The sequence below is a fragment of the Monodon monoceros genome, unplaced genomic scaffold (genome assembly GCF_005190385.1).
Source record: "Monodon monoceros isolate NGI ecotype Baffin Bay Population unplaced genomic scaffold, NGI_Narwhal_1 Super_Scaffold_2, whole genome shotgun sequence".
Taxonomy (NCBI): Eukaryota; Metazoa; Chordata; class Mammalia; order Artiodactyla; family Monodontidae; genus Monodon; species Monodon monoceros.
In genome coordinates, this window is record NW_021703776.1 from 77678409 (window position 1) to 77699856 (window position 21448).

Here is a 21448-nt window from a genome sequence, read left to right on the forward strand (position 1 = left end):
GAGGGAATTAGTGAACTTAAACATGTAGCAATAGAAACTATCCAAAATGAAACACAGACAAAGAAATAGGTAAAAATCCCCAGAGGTTCAGTGTACTCTGGGACAATTTCAAGTAACCAAATATGTGTGTAATTGTAGTCCCTGAAGAAAAGGAGGTGAGAGAGAGTATTTTAAGGAATAATGGATGAAGGTTTTCCAAATTTGCTTAAAAAATCTACAAATACATGGAAACTTAATGAATGTCAAACACATAGACGCATAAAGAAAATGACTTCAAGTTACCTGACAATTAAATTGCATAAAATCATGTAAGGAAAATCTTAGAAGCGGCCAGAGGGGAAAAGATACACATTACATGCAGAAGAACAAACTTAAGGATAAAAGCACATTTTTTCAACAAAAAGGATATAAACCAGAAGTCTTTAAGCATCTTTAAATTCCTGAGTAAAATAACACTGTCAATCTAGAATTGTATTCCCAGTGGAAATATCTTTCAATAATGAAGGCAAAATAGAGATTTTTTCAAACTTACAAAGCTAAAAGAATAAAAGTTATAACAGGTACTAATTGAAATAACAAGCCTATATGAAAGGAAAGAAGAATATGGGAAGATATAAGACACTTTTTGATCTTTTATATTTTTTAATCTTTTAAAAGATAATCTACTGTTTAAATAAAAAACAATAGCAATGCATTTTGAGGTTTATGACATATGTAGAAATAAAACACATGACGAAAGAACACAAAGATGTGAAGGGAGCTATAAGTATGAACTCTTGTCAGTCTTATAATACACATGAAGTGATATAATATTACTTAAAGTAACTGTGATAAGTTAAAATATATACTATAAATTCTTAGACAACCACAAAAAATTATGGTAACTAAGTCAACAAACGAAATAAAATTAAATCACAAAAATGGTCAATTAATCCAAAAGAAGGTAGTACAAGAGGAAAACAAAAAAGAGAACAGGGCTTCCCTGGTGGCGCAGTGGTTGAGAGTCCACCTGCCGATGCAGGGGACACGGGTTTGTGCCCCGGTCTGGGAAGATCCCACCTGCCGCGGAATGGCTGGGCCCGTGAGCCATGGCTGCTGAGCCTGCATGTCCAGAGCCTGTGCTTCTCAATGGGAGAGGCCACAACAGTGAGAGGCCCGCGTACTGCAAAAAAAAAAAAAAAAAAAAAAGAACAAATAAAACAAATAGAAAGATGGTAGAATTAAGTGCAGTCATACCAAAACCACATTAAATATAAATGGCTTAAACACATAAATCAAAAGACAGAATCTGTCATATTGGACTAAAACCTAAGAAAACAAAATTCATTTATATTGGACTTCCCTGGTGGTGCAGTGCTTAAGAATCCACCTGCCAATGCAGGGGACACACGTTCAAGCCCTGGTCCGGGAAGATCCCACAGGCCGTGGAGCAAGTAAGCCCATGAGCCACAACTACTGAGCCTGTGCTCTAGAGCCCGCGAGCCACAGCTACTGAGCCCACGTGCCACAACTACTGAAGCCTGCGTGCCTAGAGCCCACACTCCGCAACAAGAGAAGCCACTGCAATGAGAAGCCCGCACACTGTAACGAAGAGTAGCCCCCACTCGCTGCAACTGGAGAAAGCCCGCGCACAGCAATGAAGACCCAACGTAGCCAAAAATAAATAAATGAATGAATAAAATTTTTAAAAAATCAATTATATTTTACCTACAAGAAACCCACTTTAAATATAATATAAAGACACAAGTAGTTTAAAAATAAAAGGATGGAAAAAGATATACCATTATAAAATTTTAAAAAGTTGTAATAGTTACATTAATATCAGTGTATTTCAGAATGAAGAATATCAACATTGATGAAAAGAGCACTGTATTGTGATACAGGCATATACTCATAATGAATATATAGCAACCTTAAATGTTTACAAACTAATCAAATACCAGAGCTTCAAAAAACATAAAGCAAAACCAGATAAAAATGCAAGGAGAATTGACATATCCACAACTACAGGCAAAGATTTCAACATTCCTCTCTCAGTAGTTGATAGAACAAGTAGAAAGCCAATAAGGATATAGAATAATTGAAAATTCTATCAACCAACTTGACTGAGTGACACTCTAGAACACCACGCAACAACAGCAGAATATACATTCTTTTCAAGGGCACATGTAATATATACCAAGATATTCTTTCATAAACAAATCTCAATAAATTTAAAAGGAATCAAATTCTACAGACTCTCCCAGATAATTGAAGAGACTGCTAACTAATTCTCTGAGGCCAGCATTACTCTAGTACCAAAACCTGACAACAAACAAACGACCTATAAGAAAGCTAAAGACCAATGTCCCTCCTGACCACTGATGTGAGCATTTTTAATAAAATTTTAGTAAATAAAATTTAACAATATATAAAAAGTATAATATATCATGCTCAAAGTTAGTTTAATTCAATGTAATTTAGCAAGTTAACAGACTAAAAAAGAAAACCATAAGATCATCTTGAAAGACACAGCAAAAACATTTAACAAATTCCAACATCTATTCCTGATAAAAACTATCAGCAAACTAGCAATAGAAGAGTTTCCTCAATCTGAAAATTCTACACAGCTAACAAACACTGATAACTAATGGTAAGAAAAAAGAGGCTTTACTGCTAACAGAAGAAAAAAGATAAGGATATCTTAAGGCAGAATAAGAAATAAAAGTATCCAGATTGAAAAGCAAGAAATATAAGTGACTTTTCTCACATAAGACATTATTTTTTATGTTAGAAAATCCTATGAAGTCCACAAAAAAGCAGCTAGAACTAATAAATAAGCTTAGCAAGGGTACAGAATTTAAAAAATCAGTGTATTACTAAATCCTAGCAACTATCAATCAGAAACTGAAGCTGAAAAATAGAGACTTCCCTGGCGGTCCAGTGGTTAAGACTTCACCTTCCAATGCAGGGGATGCGGGTTCGATCCCTGGCCGGGAGCTAAGAACCCACATGCCTCGTGGCCAAAAAACCAAAAACATAACGCAGAAGCAATATTGTAATAAATTCAATAAAGACTTGAAAAATGGTCCACATCAAAAAAATCTTAAAAAAAAATCTGAAGCTAAAAAATAATACAGTTTACAATAGCATCAAAAAATGAAATACAAAAAAAATACAATAGCATAAAAAATATGAAATACTTATAAATCTGTTTAAAGATGAGCAGGACTGTATACTGAAAACTATATAGCATTGCTCAGAGAAAAGAAAGAATACCTAAGTAGAGAGATACAGTGTTTATGGGTCAAGAGAATCAAAATTTTTAAGGTGTCAACTCTTCCCAAGTTGATTTATTGTTTATGACTAGAGTTTATTGAGTCCCTGTTGTAATCTCAAATTTTTTCACTTTTGGTATGCACTTTAAATTGTCTAAGGTGATAAAATCCATAAACTCCCTCAAGAAGTGTGAAGGAAGGAAGGATCCTGGAAGCTAGTCTGGAAATCCAACATCTAAAAAATACAATATTGTTTGAAGAAGGGGAGTCTTCACACTAGAAACGGATTTTGTGGCAGTCAGATTTAGATGGATCGAACATGCTGTCTTTAGAACATCTCTTCTGCCCTAAGCTTTTCCACCAAAACTCTCTCCCACTCTTTCAGGATCACTTGGCGTTTGAAAACCATTGCATAAAATAGAAGGCATGTCATTTTCAAGCTCTATTTGAATATTTATTCCAAGGCCATAGAATATGAAGTAAATGGAGAAAGCTATCTGTCATTTCTTTATGTAGGAGCACTATAAGAGGCCGCTATTCTTAGAGGCTCTAACAAACACAGTCTCTGACTCTTCTGAAGAGTCCAAGCATATCTGCATCTCTTAAAAAAAGATACTGTGTCAAGAAAAAAAGTTGCACTAAATAAAAAAAGATAAGAATTAAGCATTAGAATAAATAAGGAAAATAATGGAAATGTCAGCCTTAACATGGATGCAAGAGCACACCACTTTTCTTTGAATGGAGAGGCTATCTGACTTTTCTGGCATTTTTGTGATCTTCAGTACATACTTTTTACAGAATAATAACCACAAAGGCATAGAGTCTGATTCAGTGGCCCAGCCATAGACTTGCCACTGAGGAGAGGTCAAAGGGTAGGCTCAGCTCAGCAGGTGTGCAGAACTACATTTGTCCAGATTCATCCACAACCCTGCAAACAATGCTCCAGGGAGCCCTGACAATATGGGGTGGGAGGGGATTGAACTATCTAAAAATCCCTGAAGTGAAAACTAATAATGAGAATAGTTTAATGGAGTTAGATGCTCATTTGATACCAACATACTACATTATTCCAATAAGGTATTGAACTTGTTTTTTAGTATTGTATACAGTGTCTAAATTGTCCTATATTTTCTTTGTGTGCTGAATTCTGTAAAGTGAAAATGCATTTTTAAAAATGCACACTTTGTTCACTGTTTTACCTTCAGCGTGCTCTCTCAACCAAAGGGTAATTGGGTAAAAGTTAAGTGATTCTTTGGGAATGTTTGTTTAGGTGTTATTACTAAGGGAAACCTTTTAAACGTAATAAAATTAGCTTACCTAAGGTTTCAATGAGATTCTGGCTAAGAGTCTTCTGAAGAAGGAGTTTGACCAAGCCTGGTGACTGCGTGTGAGCAATTACTTCTGGTGATGTGCTAAGGAGTGATAAGAAAATAACAGTAATAAGAATACAACCTAATATTGAGCTTTTATTATGGCCAGTCACTGCCCTAAGTGTTTTATGTGTATTAATTCATTTAATTCTCATAACCCTATGAAGATATTCTTGTGTCATCAGTGGTCCATTTTCAGATGAGGAAACTGCAGCATATAGAGGTCAAATTACATATCTGAGGATGGTATGGTGAGTTGTGGAGCAAGCATTCAGTCCTGGAAGTCAGCCTCCAGATTCTATTCTCATAAGCACTGCTCTAGACACAATGGTTTTGGTCTTCATTTGAGCTAGGCTGATTTGCTCTGTTCTGTGGCTCTAGGTTACATCAGTTATTTTTGCCATGAATTTATTAATATACTGACTCTTCTTGGTGAAAGATGTGAGCTTCAGGCTCCATCTCTCTTGCACTTAACATGAAGCTCTGCAGTAGAGTTGGTTAATGGCAAGGAGTGTCTAATACAGGTGGGCCTGAGATACACTTTCCTCCCAGAGGATCCCAGAGAGGTGCAGAGGGCATCCCAATTTCCCTACACCCTTGAAGTGGTGGGTCAGTGGGGCTTGTGGCTCCGTTGAAGAGATGTTGATTTTAGGCATGACATGAGAGGTACATGAGCCAGGGAGTATGAATAGATCTTGGAATCAGAAGTAAAAGATAAAACCGATAGGAATCATACATTTCAGAGAATTGTTCATCTCAGTGGAAGCCAACACGGACAATTGCTGATCACAAAGACCAGATGCATCTCACTCATCCAGTGCAAGTTTCATATGTAAGGTTCACAGAACTTAGATAAAAACCTCAAGAAGAAAGGAACAAGAGAGGGGATCTAAAAAACAAAAACCTAAGTTGACTAAGTTAAACTCTGAAATCAGAAAAAACACTGAAATGACTAAATTGACTTTGATTTAAAGTGTTCCGCTGTTGAGAAAAGTGGGAGCTTGAGAGCTAAATTAGAATACTTTTCTTTGAACTTATTTTATGCTTTTTCAGTGTTAATTCTAGTTTTTTTTAACCCATATGTTTACCAATTTGGTTACTCACCATTTCTTGTCATGTCACACAACTTCTGTCTTGAATTTTCTCTTTCCTTTGTTACATACGTTAGACGTACCTTATGAGCTTTGGTTATTGGTAAACTCTTAGTTTTTATTGGTTTGAAAACTCCTTAGTTTTCTTTCATTCTTGAAACATAGACTTTCTCGATGTACAATTTTAGGTTGATAGCTCTTTGTTTTAGCACTGGGAGATTCTTCACTGTTTCCAATTGTTCTTGAGAAGGTAGCCTTAGTCTAATTATAGTTCCTTGTATGTAATCTTTCTTCTCTCTCTCTCTTACCTTTTCTTTCTTTTGAGTGTTCTACTATTTCGCTCTCATGTAGGTGAGGGCAAATTTCCCTTTTAAAAATCCTGCTTTGGATTCATTATGCTTCCTGAAAATCTTGATTGGTTGTTTTCACTAATACTGGAAAATTGTTACCCATTGTATCTTCAATGATTGTGTCTCCCTCATTCTTTTTACTATGTACTCTTGGAATTCTGATTAAATATATGCTACATTTCTCATTCTAGCTTGCATTTTTCTTAACTTCTCCTTCAGAGTTCTATCTCTGTGTTGTATTCTAAATAATTTTTTAAATGTGTCTTCAAGTTCACACACTTTCTTCCAGTTTGTATAGTGCTATTTAAACTATTCATTAAGTTTTAAATTTAAATCATTATACTTTTTCTACTTAAAATTTCTATTTGACACCTTTTCATATCTTTTTTTTAACACCTTTATTAGAGTATAATTGCTTTACAATGATGTGTTAGTTTCTGCTTTATAACAAAGTGAATCAGCTATGTATATACATATATCCCCATATCTCCTTCTTGCGTCTCCCTCCCACCCTCCCTATCCTTTTCATATCTTTCTGGTCACTTTTCAGGGTCTCTAGTTCCTCATTGTATTTGTTTTCTATTGTTGCCATAACAAACTACCACAATACTTATTATTATCTCAAAGCTCTGTAGATTAGCAGATTTGTCCAATACAAGTCTCACTGGACTAAAATCAAGGTGTCTGCAGGGTTGCATTCCTTACTGGAGGCTCTTGAGGACAATCTATTTCTAGGCTTATGTTGTTGGCTGAATTCAGTTCCATGCAGCTGTAGGACTAAGGCCTCTGTTTCCTTGCTGGGTTTCAACCAGGGTCATTCTCAGTTTCTAAAGGCTGCCTGCATTCTCTGGCTTGTGACCCTTTTCATCATCAAACCCAGCAACACTGGGGGGTCCAGTTCTCATATTTCAAATCTCTCTGACTTCCCATTCTGTCTGATCTCACCCACCTGACTCTTCTGCCTTTCTCTTCTGCTTTTAAGAGCTCATATAATCACATTGGTTTATGAGTCTTCACTTTATATTCTTTATTTAATAATTAGAATATCTGTTGTCTTTGCACTTTGGATTTTATTTCTTCTGTTTACGTTGTCTCTTGCACAAAATGCTTTATGTCTTGGCAGAATTTATGGGTTTTGATTATAATCTTAGACATTCTTTGAGCCCCAGCTTGAAGAAAGTGTTCCTTTTTATTGGCCAGGTAGTTGGGGATATTATCAGCCTAGGACTGTTCTAAAATTACGTTTCAGATTGAGGTACCTACACACACTGATATTGAGACTTTAGGCCCCTAACCTGGATTATGAATTTTCAAAAGAGATTTTACCCCTCCACCAAGTGCATAGGCCAAAACATGAAAATTCCCTTGATGTTTCCCTCCACAAGGTGGGTTTTTTGTGGGTTTTTTTCCTCATTTTCACTGAGAGTATAGCCCTTGGAGATCCTAACTCTATGTAATTTTCCATTCAACCCCTAACTTGCTTGGGTCCTAGCTTGGTCTCCCATCCCTCGTACCCTGTGTACTTATTAAAAGAAAATTTCAATATCTCTAGGGACTAGCAGTTTCTATCTTCAGTCCTTGCTTAAGTCTCTGGACATTTGCTGGTCCTTCTATATATTTCTCTTCTTAAGGACTTCTGTTTTTTTTTGCCTACATGGTAATGTATGTTATACAATATTTATTATTATTTGGCCTTAAGAAGATCTCCCCCACCTCTAGCCTCCAGTGTCTATACCACCATACTGTCATTAAGAAAAGCCCTTTTATTTCTTTTTTCAAACCCCACATCTTTTTGTTCCTAAACAAATGAAGGTCCTCATGTTTGGAAAACCTTTTAATTTTTACTTTATTTATGTGCTGTTTTTACTATTTACTCCTGGACTAATCTGATCTTACTCTGCACTGGGGACATTTCCCAGTGCATTCCCAAAACTTACCTAGTAAATTGTTATTTTGACTAAAATACTTAGTTTGGGAATAACATGGCTGATGCTGCCCTGGGGTAACAATTTAAACTATTTTTATATTACATTACAGTAATAAAACTGAATGTTTATTTGGGTTTACTCTTTCATTGCTAGTACAATCCTCTCCCTCTTGAAAATAAAAGTATTTAATTGGGAAAAATCCACACACAAGTAAAGATAATAATCATTCAATAACTAAACCAAGAAAACTTTGGAACAAAAGTGTCATCACAAAGATTCTTATCAAATATTTAGCCATGGCAAAAATATAATAAAATATCTAATAATAAACTTTGACATATAATAATATGTAGTACACATGTCCAGGCACAACATGTCACGATATTGTTTTATCAAATTTTGCTAATAAATTTAATTAGTAATACTGGCTAAAAGTGTACCTTCCTACCTCCCAAGCTGAAAAAGGAGAGAACAAAGTCTTGGAGACCAGGTAGGGTGAAAACAGTGCACACATTTGAAAGGAAGGAAATCTGAATTCTAGAGGTGCTGATATATACAGTGGCAGTTGTGGTGAGTGAAGGATACACATATGCTGCGGAGCCTTCTAAGCACTTGCAAGGAACAGACAGTAAATAGGCACTTAGTGAAATTGCTCCTATTATCTGGACAAGATCCAACCGTAAGCAAGATACAGGGATTTAAAGTGACAAAGACTTCTAGTTAACTTCTAAGTAAGGCTCAATATAAGAACAAAAACACAGTCTACCCTAGAGTGGGAAGACAAAGATTTGTCTGATCATCTGTTTAGGCTGTCTTTTGGAAACTTTCAAAGACAGTATGCATCTCTCAAACTAAAAGAACTTGAGAACTTTGATGTAAATGGGACAAATGTGAAATGGATGAGTTAAGTCATTTTTGATATATCAGCTAAACATAAAGATGTAACAAGAGAACCATACGGCTCACTTAAACAAATTTTAACAAAGTATCATTTTTTCTGCACTCAGCTGGAAGCTGTTGGAAGTAATTCTGTTAAAATGATTCAAGCTGAAATGTTTATATTATTTTCTTGAGAGCAAAACTTAATATAATTTGAAAAGTCATTTCATTTTTTCATAATGAAAATATATTCATCATATAGTATAATTCAGCACTGATAAATTGAATGATTAGAAAAAAGCAGAAATGTAATAAATACTATGGATCATAAATAAATGTGTAACATATGATAGGGAAGGGAACCAAGTGAACAGGGTGAACATAGATGATTTACACAAAGCAGCAATATTATATTGTCAGGCTTAAATAGACACATTTTTTTCTTGGAAAAGTGGTTAATTTTGCATTGAGTAATTAATAAACAGACAAATAATAAACATGGGCTATTATATATAATTTTTTAAAGAAATGTATAACTTTAAAAAACCATCTTTACCATATTTAATTTTCAAGAATAACTTTATAAATAATGTCATTTGCACAAAAAAACCAAACCAGGTCTGATGAGCTCTATGAAAATAAGGTGTTTTTTAACCTTGTCTTCCATTTTATTTTTAGCATGAGAATTGCTCTAACTTCTCCATATTTTCCTAACTGTACACATTTTTTGTCTTTTTCAATTTTTTGCCTTTATTCTAATTTTGGAATGCCAGTAGACCTTACAGTTTAACATCCTGAATGCTAGGAGACTATTTTCTTCCTACTTTTGTTTGAATGTTCAGTTCTTTTTTCTTTTTGGTTTGCACATAAATAATTTATTTTTTTCTTTTGCAAATATATCAACAGTTTCAATTTTTTATTCTTTATTTTCCCTCTGGTATTCCATTTCAATGTTGATGCAATGGAGTTACATGACTTTTTTCTGTATCTGCATACACAGTGATAATTCATTTAAATTTCGGAATTTCTTGTTTTTATATATGACATTATGTAGTTCTGAAATAAAATAAACATTTAAGCAAAACTGTTATAAAAATCCACAAATGTGTTAATAATTTATACTGTTTAGCTTTCTTTCCTAACTATACCGTGCTAATAGTGCAAGTCATAGCAAGCCTTATCCATAGCTCTACAAAGTACATTTCTCAGTGCACCAAGATCATAAAAGTATGAATTATATTATCAATACTTTAACCATAGGGTCAAATAGAAATTAATCCTTATCTATTTTCTGTTGTTTAGTGGATTCAGCTATAAGTTTGCAACTACTACTTGCAATTTTTTTTTTTTTTGCGGTACCCGGGCCTCTCACTGTTGTGGCCTCTCCCGTTGTGGAGCACAGGCTCCAGACGCGCAGGCTCAGCGGCCATGGCTCACAGGCCCAGGCACTCCGCGGAATGTGGGGTCTTCCCGGACCGGGGCATGAACCCGTGTCCCCTGCATCGGCAGGCGGACTCTCAACCACTGTGCCACCAGGGAAGCCCTTAACTTTCAATTTTTATACTATGTGGATATTTCAAGAGTAATCTGATTGGAATATTTTTTAAATGAGGGAATGTATATTTTACTTAGATTAAACTTTTCTTTTGCACTACCAGATGACCACAGCTTTGATTTTTCAGAAAATTCCCTTGGACAACACGACAGAAATGATTTATACAAGTAGCTAATAAACTTGTATATTTTATTTTCTATTTCTACCTTCATGGAAAGTTTCTGAAATAACAAATTGACATTTGAAATGTTACACTGAACCCAAAGTGTAAGATGAAGCAAATGACCTAATCTCTTGAAGGTCAAGTTATAAATTATTCTTATGATGAAGCAGGATGCATATGGTCCATGAGCAAAATCTCAACTGAGGGCTTCTTCGTTAAGGCACATAGATGGTCTTGGTTGCATCTCAAAGCAGGTTTGGGGTGTTTTACAGCAGCTACACCAGGACTAATTTAAGCGTCATCAGTTTTCTAGAGCCAAATTTTGTAGTGAATTCTTAGTTGTTCCCAAAACCCACCACAGGATAGTCAGAGCATTCATGCTTGTCATGGCATGGTCTCATTACTAACTGCAGGAGCCCAGGAAGGGTAAGTGTGGAGGTCAAACATGGGTACAATCCAGGTAAACATGCCAAGCATCACGACAGCAACACCCACAATATTAACGCCAAGTCCAGCTTTAACCTTGAATACGAAAGAACATGAATGTCAGTCTCAAAAACAAACAAACAAACAAAAAAACCCAAAAACAACCTATGGGAGAATTGGAATACTGTTGAAGAAGGCATATGTCAGATTTACATGCATCCTAAATGATTAGTATCAATGATTGGTTTCATAAGACAAGGAGTCCTTCCATTCATGTCAAAAAAGAATCTATTCCCAACTAAATGCCATTTAGGTTGAGAGTCTCAGAGAGGTTCCTCTTAGGAATATACTGAAGTCATTCTGATTAGAGAAAAATCCCTTTAAAAATCTGCCGTTTCATGTCAAATCAGGATTTGAGTTTTGCTATTTTGTATTTCAGTGAAAATAAGGTTCAGGTCACTATATGAAAACTGAATCCTTCATATTCACTCCATATTATTTTTAGTTTAGCCTTCAGTATTCTCTTATTGAGATTTAATACCTCTTCCATTCATCTTTCTTAGAGTTCCCATTTTTCTAGGTCTGACGTCATTATTCTGGTGGCACTAAACAATCTCAAATTGCTTTCTAGCTATTAAGACAGAGGTTGGCAAACTACTGCCCATAAACTGTTTTTGTAAAGAAAGTTTTGCGGGACCACAATTCTGCCCATTTGCTTACATGTTGTTGTTGGCTGCTTTCATGATTCAGCAGTTGTGACAGAGACCATACAGCCCACAGAGTCTCAAATATTTACTCTCTGGCTCTTTACAGAGAAAGCTTGCTTATCTCTGCATTCTCTGTTTTAAAACATGGAGCCCCAAGGCAAAATAAACATTATAGAGGCCTCCTGTTCTGTCCATGCAAGCCTCTCGTTTATTTTAGAATCCTGGTTTTTTTTAACATTCACATACCTAGCACAGTTTATATTGTATATTATGCTCATTTTCTTTACCCAAAGGAGATTATACAACTTCTGCATAGAGGCATTTCCAGAATTTTTACATTACAGGGGTTTAGGGACAGCAATCTGTCTGGAAGAAAAGAACCTGGGGCTTAACTTGGAACTGCATTTGCACAGCAAACTCACTGAATTGCCTTTAGTTATAGTCTTGCTTGGTTTGTTTTGGAAGCTGGTGATCAAGATTGAGAGAAGAGCAGGATATTCTCAAGCTAGTCCTTCTCTACCACTACTTTTGTAATTGGCAAAATGTGCACGTTTTGTCACTTAAATTTTCTATTATTACTTTCTTGTGCTAATTTCATTTCATTTCACTTCATTTCATTTAGTTTTATTTCAGGTGCCACTATTAGAATCAGAAAAAGAAAGATGACTTTTCATCAGTCAAGCACTGAGCCCAACATCTTATTCAGAGCAAATGTCAGTTCTGTAAATATTCATGATAGTAAACCACAGTGCTTGATTGCTGAATTTCATTCACCCTTTTGCCTAGGTCAAGTTGGGTCCTGATCTTGACATGTAAGCTTAAGCCATTGTGTTGAGCATATTGTTTGCTCTCTTCCTCTGCCAGCATATTACTGATGCATTCAATATCTCTGTATTTGTGACTGTAAATATTAATGGCATGTTTGCTTCTGGTTATCACTCTTAAAAACAATTCTATGGCCAGTATCACTCTTAAAAACAATTCTACGGCCAGTCATGAGCTCACCTTCAGAAGTAGTACTCAGGCTATGCATTTCCTAGCAGTTGACTAGCGTATAAAAGGATAGACAACCCAAGATATCACAAAATAATGTCTATTGGTCTTGATAGCATTCTTTCAGCTCACTCACCATGTCAGTAACTTTTAGATGGCCATATGAAAAAACAATAGCATTGGGTGGATTTGCTACTGGTAGGAGGAATGCAAATGAAGTACACAGAGTAGAAGGTAACAAAATATAAAGAGGGTTGACTTGAATGGCTTCAGCCTGTTGGAAAAGATAAAAAGGAGTCTAAGTAAAATTTTGAGATAGGCATCAAAATGAGCAAAATTATTATAATAAACTTTCCCAGAAGCAGATTGATATATAAAGACATAAAATTATATATACATAAATGCAGTTATAACTGGAAGAATATTTTTTAGAAAACGTATCTTCCTCTTATCATTGTTTATATGGTGATTGGTGTCCATTTAAGCATTATAGCTCAGTTCATTTAGAAAATAAAGTATCATTTATTCCAGAAACAAAATTAAAACAGCAGCTGTTTATTACTGATCTAGCGCTAAGTGCTGTGCTAACTGTATATATATATATATATGTATGTTATATATATAATATATATAAGATATATGTAAAATTTAACATATATATAATGTATAACATAATAACATTGTATATTTATATATATATAATTTAAATTTCACTATGACCTTAAAAGATCAAAACTGTAGTCCCAAATAGCAGATGAAGAAACTGAGGTCCAAACACGTTAAAGTAACTGACCCAAACACATAGCTGGCAAGCAGTAGAGCTTACGTAGTTCTCAGGTCCCTCTGGCTCCAAAGCTTCTCATCATTCCATTAACTTTACTACCTCTGTGACATATGTAATTTAAAATTTTCTTAGGGATCATCACAGAAGAGTTACTACTATTCTTAATTTATCACATGATTTTTTAACTGCTCCTTGTTGAGAAATAAAAACCAGAAAAAACCCAAAACTGTATTTTACCAACATAACCTGCCTACATTTCTTTTCTAATTTGAAGCAGCTCAAGAATGCCAACATCTGCCCCTTGAGCTGGTAGCAGAACAATTCCAGAAGGGCAATTCTTCTTCATACAAAGTGCTTTCCTTTCACCAAACTCATCTGTTCCAATAAGAAAAACATTTTACTTGAAGCTGTTTCTTGTAATTGCCAGCTAGTGATGGAGAGGAAGAGAGACAGTCTTCCCTCTCTCTCCTTGCAAATCTGCTTCTTACTTATCTTTTTAAATTCTTCCCTGGGCCGTAGAGAACTGCATCTAAGACATTTAAGCTTGAAGCCTGAAGTGTAACATAGCTTTTTATTCCCTTGCAAATCACTTATATGAAGCACTTCTAAAAAATTCAAGACATCTTCTGGAGGGAGAAGTATCAGTGTTAGAGATCTAAATACTAAAGTTGCCAGGAAGCTGTGAATCCCAGAGTCTTCTAGAGCTGGAAAGGATCTGGGCTGACCCTCCCATTTATCTGCAAATGAAAAATATGGGCAGAAAGAAGGTAGAGGGTTCACTTAAGATCATGCTGCTTGAACATGGAAGAAAAGAGTTCTCCTGAGTTGAGGTCTCCTAAGAAAGCATGAATGCAAATAAGGACGACTCTGTAAGTTACCTACAGGGGGACCATTCAGGACCCAAATGATTCCACACTGCAATATGAGAACACACAAAGTAGAACACTATTCTTTCAATGAATAGTGTAAATAGGATAAATGAGATACTCACCAATGGAGACAGTATTGGAAGAAGGAGGGTAATGGTAGCTGGATTGCTGGCTACCTCTGTTAAAGATGTGACGAGCAAAGAAGATATCAGAATTATTAGCCAGACTGGTAATGAACCTAGAGGAGTTAATTTATTTCCTATCCATTTAGATAGTCCTGACTCCTAAAAAAACAAATTTGCGATATTTAGTATTCATTAATAAGTCATTTAATCAGACATTTAAATATATTAAAAAGCATTATTTGATCTAAGAACTCAGTTTCTAAAGTATAATTTTAATCTTTCATGTTTTTCTGTGGTTTGTTAGATCTAGGTGGGTTTGACATGGAAAAGTTCTCAATTATTCTCATTTTAATATACCAAACTTTAGGAAGTTTGAATTGTCTTCCCACATCTTTTCAATTAAATTTTAATTATATCTAATTAATATATGTGGGTATAACAAGCCATGTAGTACTATAGGGCTTTAAGAAAAGAGCAGCCTTTCTGGTCTACCTCTGTCCACATTTGTGTTCCCCAGAGGCAACAACTTTCATCCATATTAGCTATTTATAACCATGTTTATGTGTTGATAGCTATTTTACAAAATTCCACTTTTTCATATTTCTAAATTTTCAAATGTAGACATTATTTACTGATTTCCTAATACGTGCATAAGAATTCAGCTTTCTAACACCTTCCACCATACATATATTTCCTGTCCCCGCCCTCCATTCCCTTACACTCATATGTCAACATTTTTGGTTAGATCAGTATTTAAAGTTTGCCATTATGATTATATGGATATCGTTCACAACTGAGCCACTTAGTGTACTGTGATTGCTTTCACTTTTTTGTTTTACTTTTTGTTTGTTTGTTTTTCCAGGAAATAATTTCCCTATTCTTTTGTTTGCTTCGTTTTCTAAGTATCTATCACTAATTCTCCAGTACACTCTCCAGTAAAAATGGAAAACTCCTCACAAGTAGATAAAAATTTCAGGTAATTGTCCTTTTTCATTTTCCCTAATGGAGGTATCAATTTTGTAGTATTCCCTTTTTCTGCTCCATTGGGACTAGTTGCTCTTTAGATCTACTTTACTGTTATAAAGAGACTTCTCTTCACTAGCATGCTGTGGATTCCCTTCACCTCTCTCTGATGTGGGAATCCTTTCTTGCTAACTTCTTTGTGTTGGTGGGCCACAGGACCACATCTTCTGTAGCTTCCTGTTAATTCGTGCATGGGAAGTAAATTTTTTTAGTCTCTGCATGTCTGAAAACCTCTTTCTTTTCTTTTTACATTGCTTTGATATTTAGCTTTTGTAGAATTCTAGACTTGAAAAAATTACCACTCCAAATAATTATTGCTCCACTTCCTGTGGCTTCCAGTTGGGTTCTTTAGAAGCCGGATAATATTCTGATCTTGGATTCATTGATAATACAGAAAAATCTGCCACAGTCAAATTAATAGTCAAATGGAAGGGAAAATCCTCCATTTGTGAGATTTCAATGAGCTGCTGCATGTGTGAATCTGTATGCTCATGACAAAGTAGGATGGACATCAGAAATGCTCTAATTACAAGCAGTATACCCTCAGATCAGAAGTTGACAAAAACATCGCCAGATGTGATAGCCAGATATTATGCATATTATTTGCAGTTCTGACTTACTTTTTTGTTTGTTTTTATTTTTTATTATTTTATTTTATTTATTTTTTTGGCCATACCACGAGGCATGTGGGACTTTTAGTTCCCTGACCAGGGATGGAACCTGTGCCCCCTGCAGTGGAAGCGCGGAGTCCCAACCACTGGACCACCAGGGAAGTCCCTGGGTTTTGTTTTTTAGATGGAAAAAGACTATTTACCATTTAAATCACATTGGCACAAATTCATCTTTAAATATATTTTAAGAATGGATTTTTATCTACACCTGATTAGATACAGCTGGAAAAGATTACACCACATATTGTCCCTTGTCTCTGGAAGCCACTGGGATCATATCAAAATCCTACATGAGGTGGTTTGGTACTGGGTTCTCAGTAGCTCTCTCTGTCCAGAATCTCTAAGTCCTCGGTTCCATGAAATTTCTTGTGTTATTTTTTGGAAGTGGCCTTCTATTTCTATTTTCTTTCTTCTTTTTTTCCCCTTCTCTTTCTGAAGCTATTATTGATCAGCTGTTGGATTGATACTCTAATTTTCTTATCGTTTTTTAATAATATTATTTTCTCTTCATCTTTTTGTTCTATTTTCTGGGATAAGTTCAAACTTCAATTTCTAACCCTGCTACTGAATTTAAAAATTCCTGTTGTTCTATTTCTTATTTTCAGTGGCTCTTTCTTATTTTCTATCTAGTCCATTAAAAAAAAATTACATTCTCGTGGGGGGGGTGGTGGTGGTAGGATGAATTGGGAGATTGGGATTGACATATATACACCAATATGCATAAAATAGATAACTAATAAGAACCCTCTGTATAAAAAAATTAAATTAAATTAAAATTTAAAAAAAGTTTCCAATGCATCCCCTGTGGAAATAAAATAGCCTATGTTCACAGAATTTTTCCAAAAAAAAAAAAATTACATTCTGTTTTACTTTCGTGACTTTAATGTTTCTGATATCTCTTTGAAGCATCAATGAAAAATTTTGAAAGTTTTACTTTATACATTTTCCTTGTCTTTTTGGTATTCTTTCTCTTTTTGCTTATTTTTTGTTACTGGTTGTTGTATCAGAGGCTTTCCCAACTGTCTGGTAATCCTGGACTACCTATTTATGTTTTAAAGGGAGGTGATAAAATCACGATTGGAAGCTCTTTGTGTCTAAGTGAAGATTGTTGAGAGGAAGACATTACTATAGGTGACTGAACTGTAAGCCAGTGTCTCAATGATTCAATTTTTTACAGAGTAAATCTAAATTTTCTACCAGGGAGGAGAGAGGGCAGTTGTCTCTCTCTGTTCAGGGCTGGAGGGAGTGTCTGGAGGCTCACACCTCCTTACACACTTTTTAAACAATCTTCCATTTTTAGTGCTGGTTTTTTTCTCTAGCTTTCAGTTAATCTGCTGCTTCCAATTCATAAACTCTTCCAGAATCTTGTGGATGCATGTTTGTTTCTTTTTGGCTTTTTTTTTGCAGGCTGTAGATTGAATCTTTTTCTACTTCTTTACTGTACAAAGTCATTGACCCCTCATATATCTTCTTCCATCTTCTAAATTTTATCAGTATCTCTTGTATGTTATTGTTCCTGCCATTTATTCTTTGTCTTTAGAGATTGATACTTTTTTGTTGTGCTATTTCCATTTTAGTGGAGACCTGAGTCAAAGTGTTAAGTCCTCCATGTTTAACTTAATAGAAAAATTTTGAGGAATGTGTGAAAATGGGAGAGGAGGAGTTGTTCACTGATAAGATTTTGAAGGTGACTGTCAGTTTGTGAGAGTTCAATCATGTTGAACCAAAATCAAGGGGCATTTAAGAGAGAGGAAATAGCAATGAGGTGAAAGCTTTAGGAGCTGCAATCTCACAGTTCCCGACTAGAAAGGTTATCTAGTTGTAGGCATTTGCCAAACTAATTACAGTTTGGAACAAAAGTTTTAAAAAGTAACTGTCTCCAAATCTTTGTAAAACCAGTTTCTAATGGAACAGTTATCCACAGCTAAGGGTGATTTGGGGTATCCCACAGAAACCTGATTCTTTGTACTAGGATTTTCACAGCAGAGTCCCTCCATGGTTTCCCTCATTCTTCCAGTGAGAGAGCCTAGTGCATCAGACTAAGTCCACACCTTTTCATTTCCTTCAATTTTGCTATTCTAGGGTCTGGCCAATGCTTTTAAAACCACTTTGAGTGACAGATAGTCTAGGAAGGAGAGATGAACAAATTCACGTCAATGCTAGAATTGCTGATTCTGATTTCCTCACAATTCAAATTAGCAGACATAGGAATAGAAGTTACTTATTCTGAGAAACCTGATCTCATTACTACTGAGCTAGTAGAAAAGTGTATTTGTCTTCTATTTCTATCATTTATATTTGAACAGTCTATGAGGCAAGCCAAATCTAGACCTAAAATGACATTGTAAGGGGCACTCAGAACTGAGACAATTTCTAAGACTTTCACCTATTACTAAATTGCTGAAAACTCAGTATCCAAATATCATACAGAAGAATTGACAATAAAGTCAGAAGTAAAAACCAGTCTTCCCTTAAACTGTCAAGAATAGAACAGAACAGATAGTTATTTGTCTTGAAAAGTATAAAAATATAACTTTTCAGAAACTGAAGGGCTTGACATGATATCTCTCTCACCATCATTTTTACTTTGATGACTGAATAAGGAAATGGAATGTCCATGAGTTTTGAGTGTTTCACAGAAGGCTACTAAGTCCCGAATAATTAGTTAAAGAGGAGAGGATTTTCATGGAATTTCTGGAGAAGATACTTTTCTTCTAGCAACCCTATAATGACCAGGGCAATTTCAAGGGACAAAGGCTTTCCCAGACTTCTACTTTATATCAACTGCATAGATGACAGGCCAAAGAAGTAGCCAACTTTATTTCTCATGACAGTTTTGTTTCTTCCTACAATTAGACATAATACAATATTAAACATGGCTATATGAAATTCTTTCTGGACTTCATTCGATAAGCATGTATTAAGTACCTTTAATGTATTTAATATGATATGTAATAAATAATGTAATAAAGTACTATTGTTTCTCATTCTTCTTTGGCAACATTAGGACCATGATATACTGCAGAGACATCTGAGAGCTACTTAAATTCATCATCAAATAAGGTGAAGGTATAAACAAAAAAAAATATGTACATATGATTTTTATATAACATATTTTTCTTATTAAGCTGGTCTTCTAATATTATTTCATGGATTAAGAATTCTAATTTTCTTTTTTTCTTTTGATATGCTGGGACATCATAAACAATGATGTTTTATGCTTATAAAGATTCTTGAACTCTGAACTTACCTCATCTGTGTGGTACAGTTACTGCATGGCTACTGAAATCTGCATCATTAAAATGAAAGGATGAAGTCGAGCATTCCAAAAGCTTGACTGTCTTTGCGTTCTTCTTCGAACAGTCTAGTTAATTGCTAACTATCTTAGACACAGAGTATTACCTCACAGCCATCTGCCAAGGCAAACCCTCCACCAACAAGAATGGCTATATCCCAGGGCATGAATGACTGGAATTCTTTCCAAGTAATCAGTGGAGAGTAATCAAAAGCAACTGAAAAACAAAAGTCCTACAGTTACACATTGCTTAAAATATGACAATATGACATTGCTTATTATCCTAAATAGCCATCTCACAAGAAGTTTTTAATATTCTTGTATTGTTCTTAGATAGGAAACTTGATCTGGACTTTGAGTAATTTCCACCTGGCCTAGGTAGAACATTATATTATAAAAAAAGAAAAAAATCCATAACTTGTAAAAATCCTTTCTGTTTTATTATAGAATAAATTTAGATAAATAACACTGTCATATATAATACTATTCATTCATTCATTTATTCATTCATTCCACTAACATCTTTGCCTACTATGAGTCACAAGTGCATTGGGCTATACTGTCCTTTGCTATGTGAAATGTCTGTAATACGCCATTGGTTCAACAGCATCAGTAGAACATTATAATTATTATTCACTTATATCTATTTGAATATTTTATTGTTTTTTCAAATCATGAGGAGGGTCATGATAGATTCACCAGAATTTCTGTTTAAAATAATTTGAAGTTCAGATTTTAAAATTTATGTATTATTCATGAGACCCTTAAAATGCTCATAAAGCAATAATCATAAGGATTTCTCTTGATATTTGGGTCCTGATAGCTCCATTGATTTGCTTAGAAATAACATAATCCATGAACACATTATGCCCATTTAACATTTGCGTGTAACAGGCAAGCTTCTACATGGTGAGGTTTTAAGGTTACTAATAAGTCCCCTTCCTGTCTCCTTACCCCAAACCTAAACCAAACCTACCCTCACTGTTGATGGAAATTTTGCTATTTCCTGCTCGAATTAAAGCCATATATCCTGTCAAAATGCAATCATCTCTGAATGTACCGCTCATCTAAAACTGAATATTTTATGTCTTATTTGGCATTTTAAAACCTAGTGTGAATGAGTTTATCAGGGAGAAGAGGAGCTGCAGAATGAGAAGGGAGAGGATGGTGGGTAGGGCAAGGCTCTTTCTGAGAAGGGGACTCAGATGTGGGAGCCAGAGGAGTTAAGCCAAGCATAGCACTTGCCACTGCAAGGCCTTAGGGCTTTGACTGCAATGGTCAGAGTCCTCAGGGTCTCATTGCTCTATATTACAACACCTCCTTATAACACATTTGAGATATTCTAGTCTCAAGTGAAGAACAAAAGGCATGTATTTCTACACTATACTGTTTACATATATCATGTCCTGGAAATGTGACCCATTAGTCATTTATCTATTCTGACTCAAGGAGGCAGGTGGGCCAACCCAACTGCATGACTCCCAGTTCCGTCCCAGCAGATAAATAAAATATAAAATAAATAAATAAATAAAGGATGAATGAAAAACCAACAACTCTGCTAGCCCATTTCCAAACAATTTTAAACCATTTTCCCATATTGACAACATATGAATCTGACTACCCAAAATACTCTGTGCTAGTATAAAGCACAGGCATGGATGGATCCTATGTTTAAGAAGTGTGTGTGTGTTGGGAACAGGATGGGTATACGCACATAAACACACATACTTTCTTGTCTGTGTGTTATAAAGGCAATGAACGCTCCCACTGAATGTGGTTTCTTTCAACTGTGACACTAGGTTATGGCTAAGTGTGGGGTTGATTTGCATTTTCTCCAAGGCTACTTATGAGGCTGTAAATACTCTTCCCGTTGAAACTCCTCACCTTTTTAGATCCTCAGTATTTATTACCAAGGGCTCATCTTGAAGTATGACTTCCAAGTTCCTTTTCCTACGTTTGCCA

General features: G+C 35.2%; 1 protein-coding gene across 2 annotated transcripts in view; it reads right to left on the reverse strand.

The window, feature by feature from the left end:
- Nucleotides 1-21448, reverse strand: part of SLC13A1 (solute carrier family 13 member 1) — a 106230-nt gene that overhangs the window by 21846 nt on the left and 62936 nt on the right. Inside the window, exons 12-15 of one of the 2 annotated variants that reach the window (XM_029233996.1) lie at nucleotides 19594-19703; nucleotides 14495-14656; nucleotides 12856-12993; nucleotides 10950-11115 (exon numbers count right to left, since the gene is read on the reverse strand). In XM_029233996.1, the coding sequence (XP_029089829.1) occupies nucleotides 10978-11115; nucleotides 12856-12993; nucleotides 14495-14656; nucleotides 19594-19703 (548 nt within the window). In that variant the 3' untranslated portion in view covers nucleotides 10950-10977. Of the gene's footprint in view, nucleotides 1-10650; nucleotides 11116-12855; nucleotides 12994-14494; nucleotides 14657-19593; nucleotides 19704-21448 lie in introns of those variants that run through there. The other variant, XM_029233997.1, reaches the window with a different exon arrangement.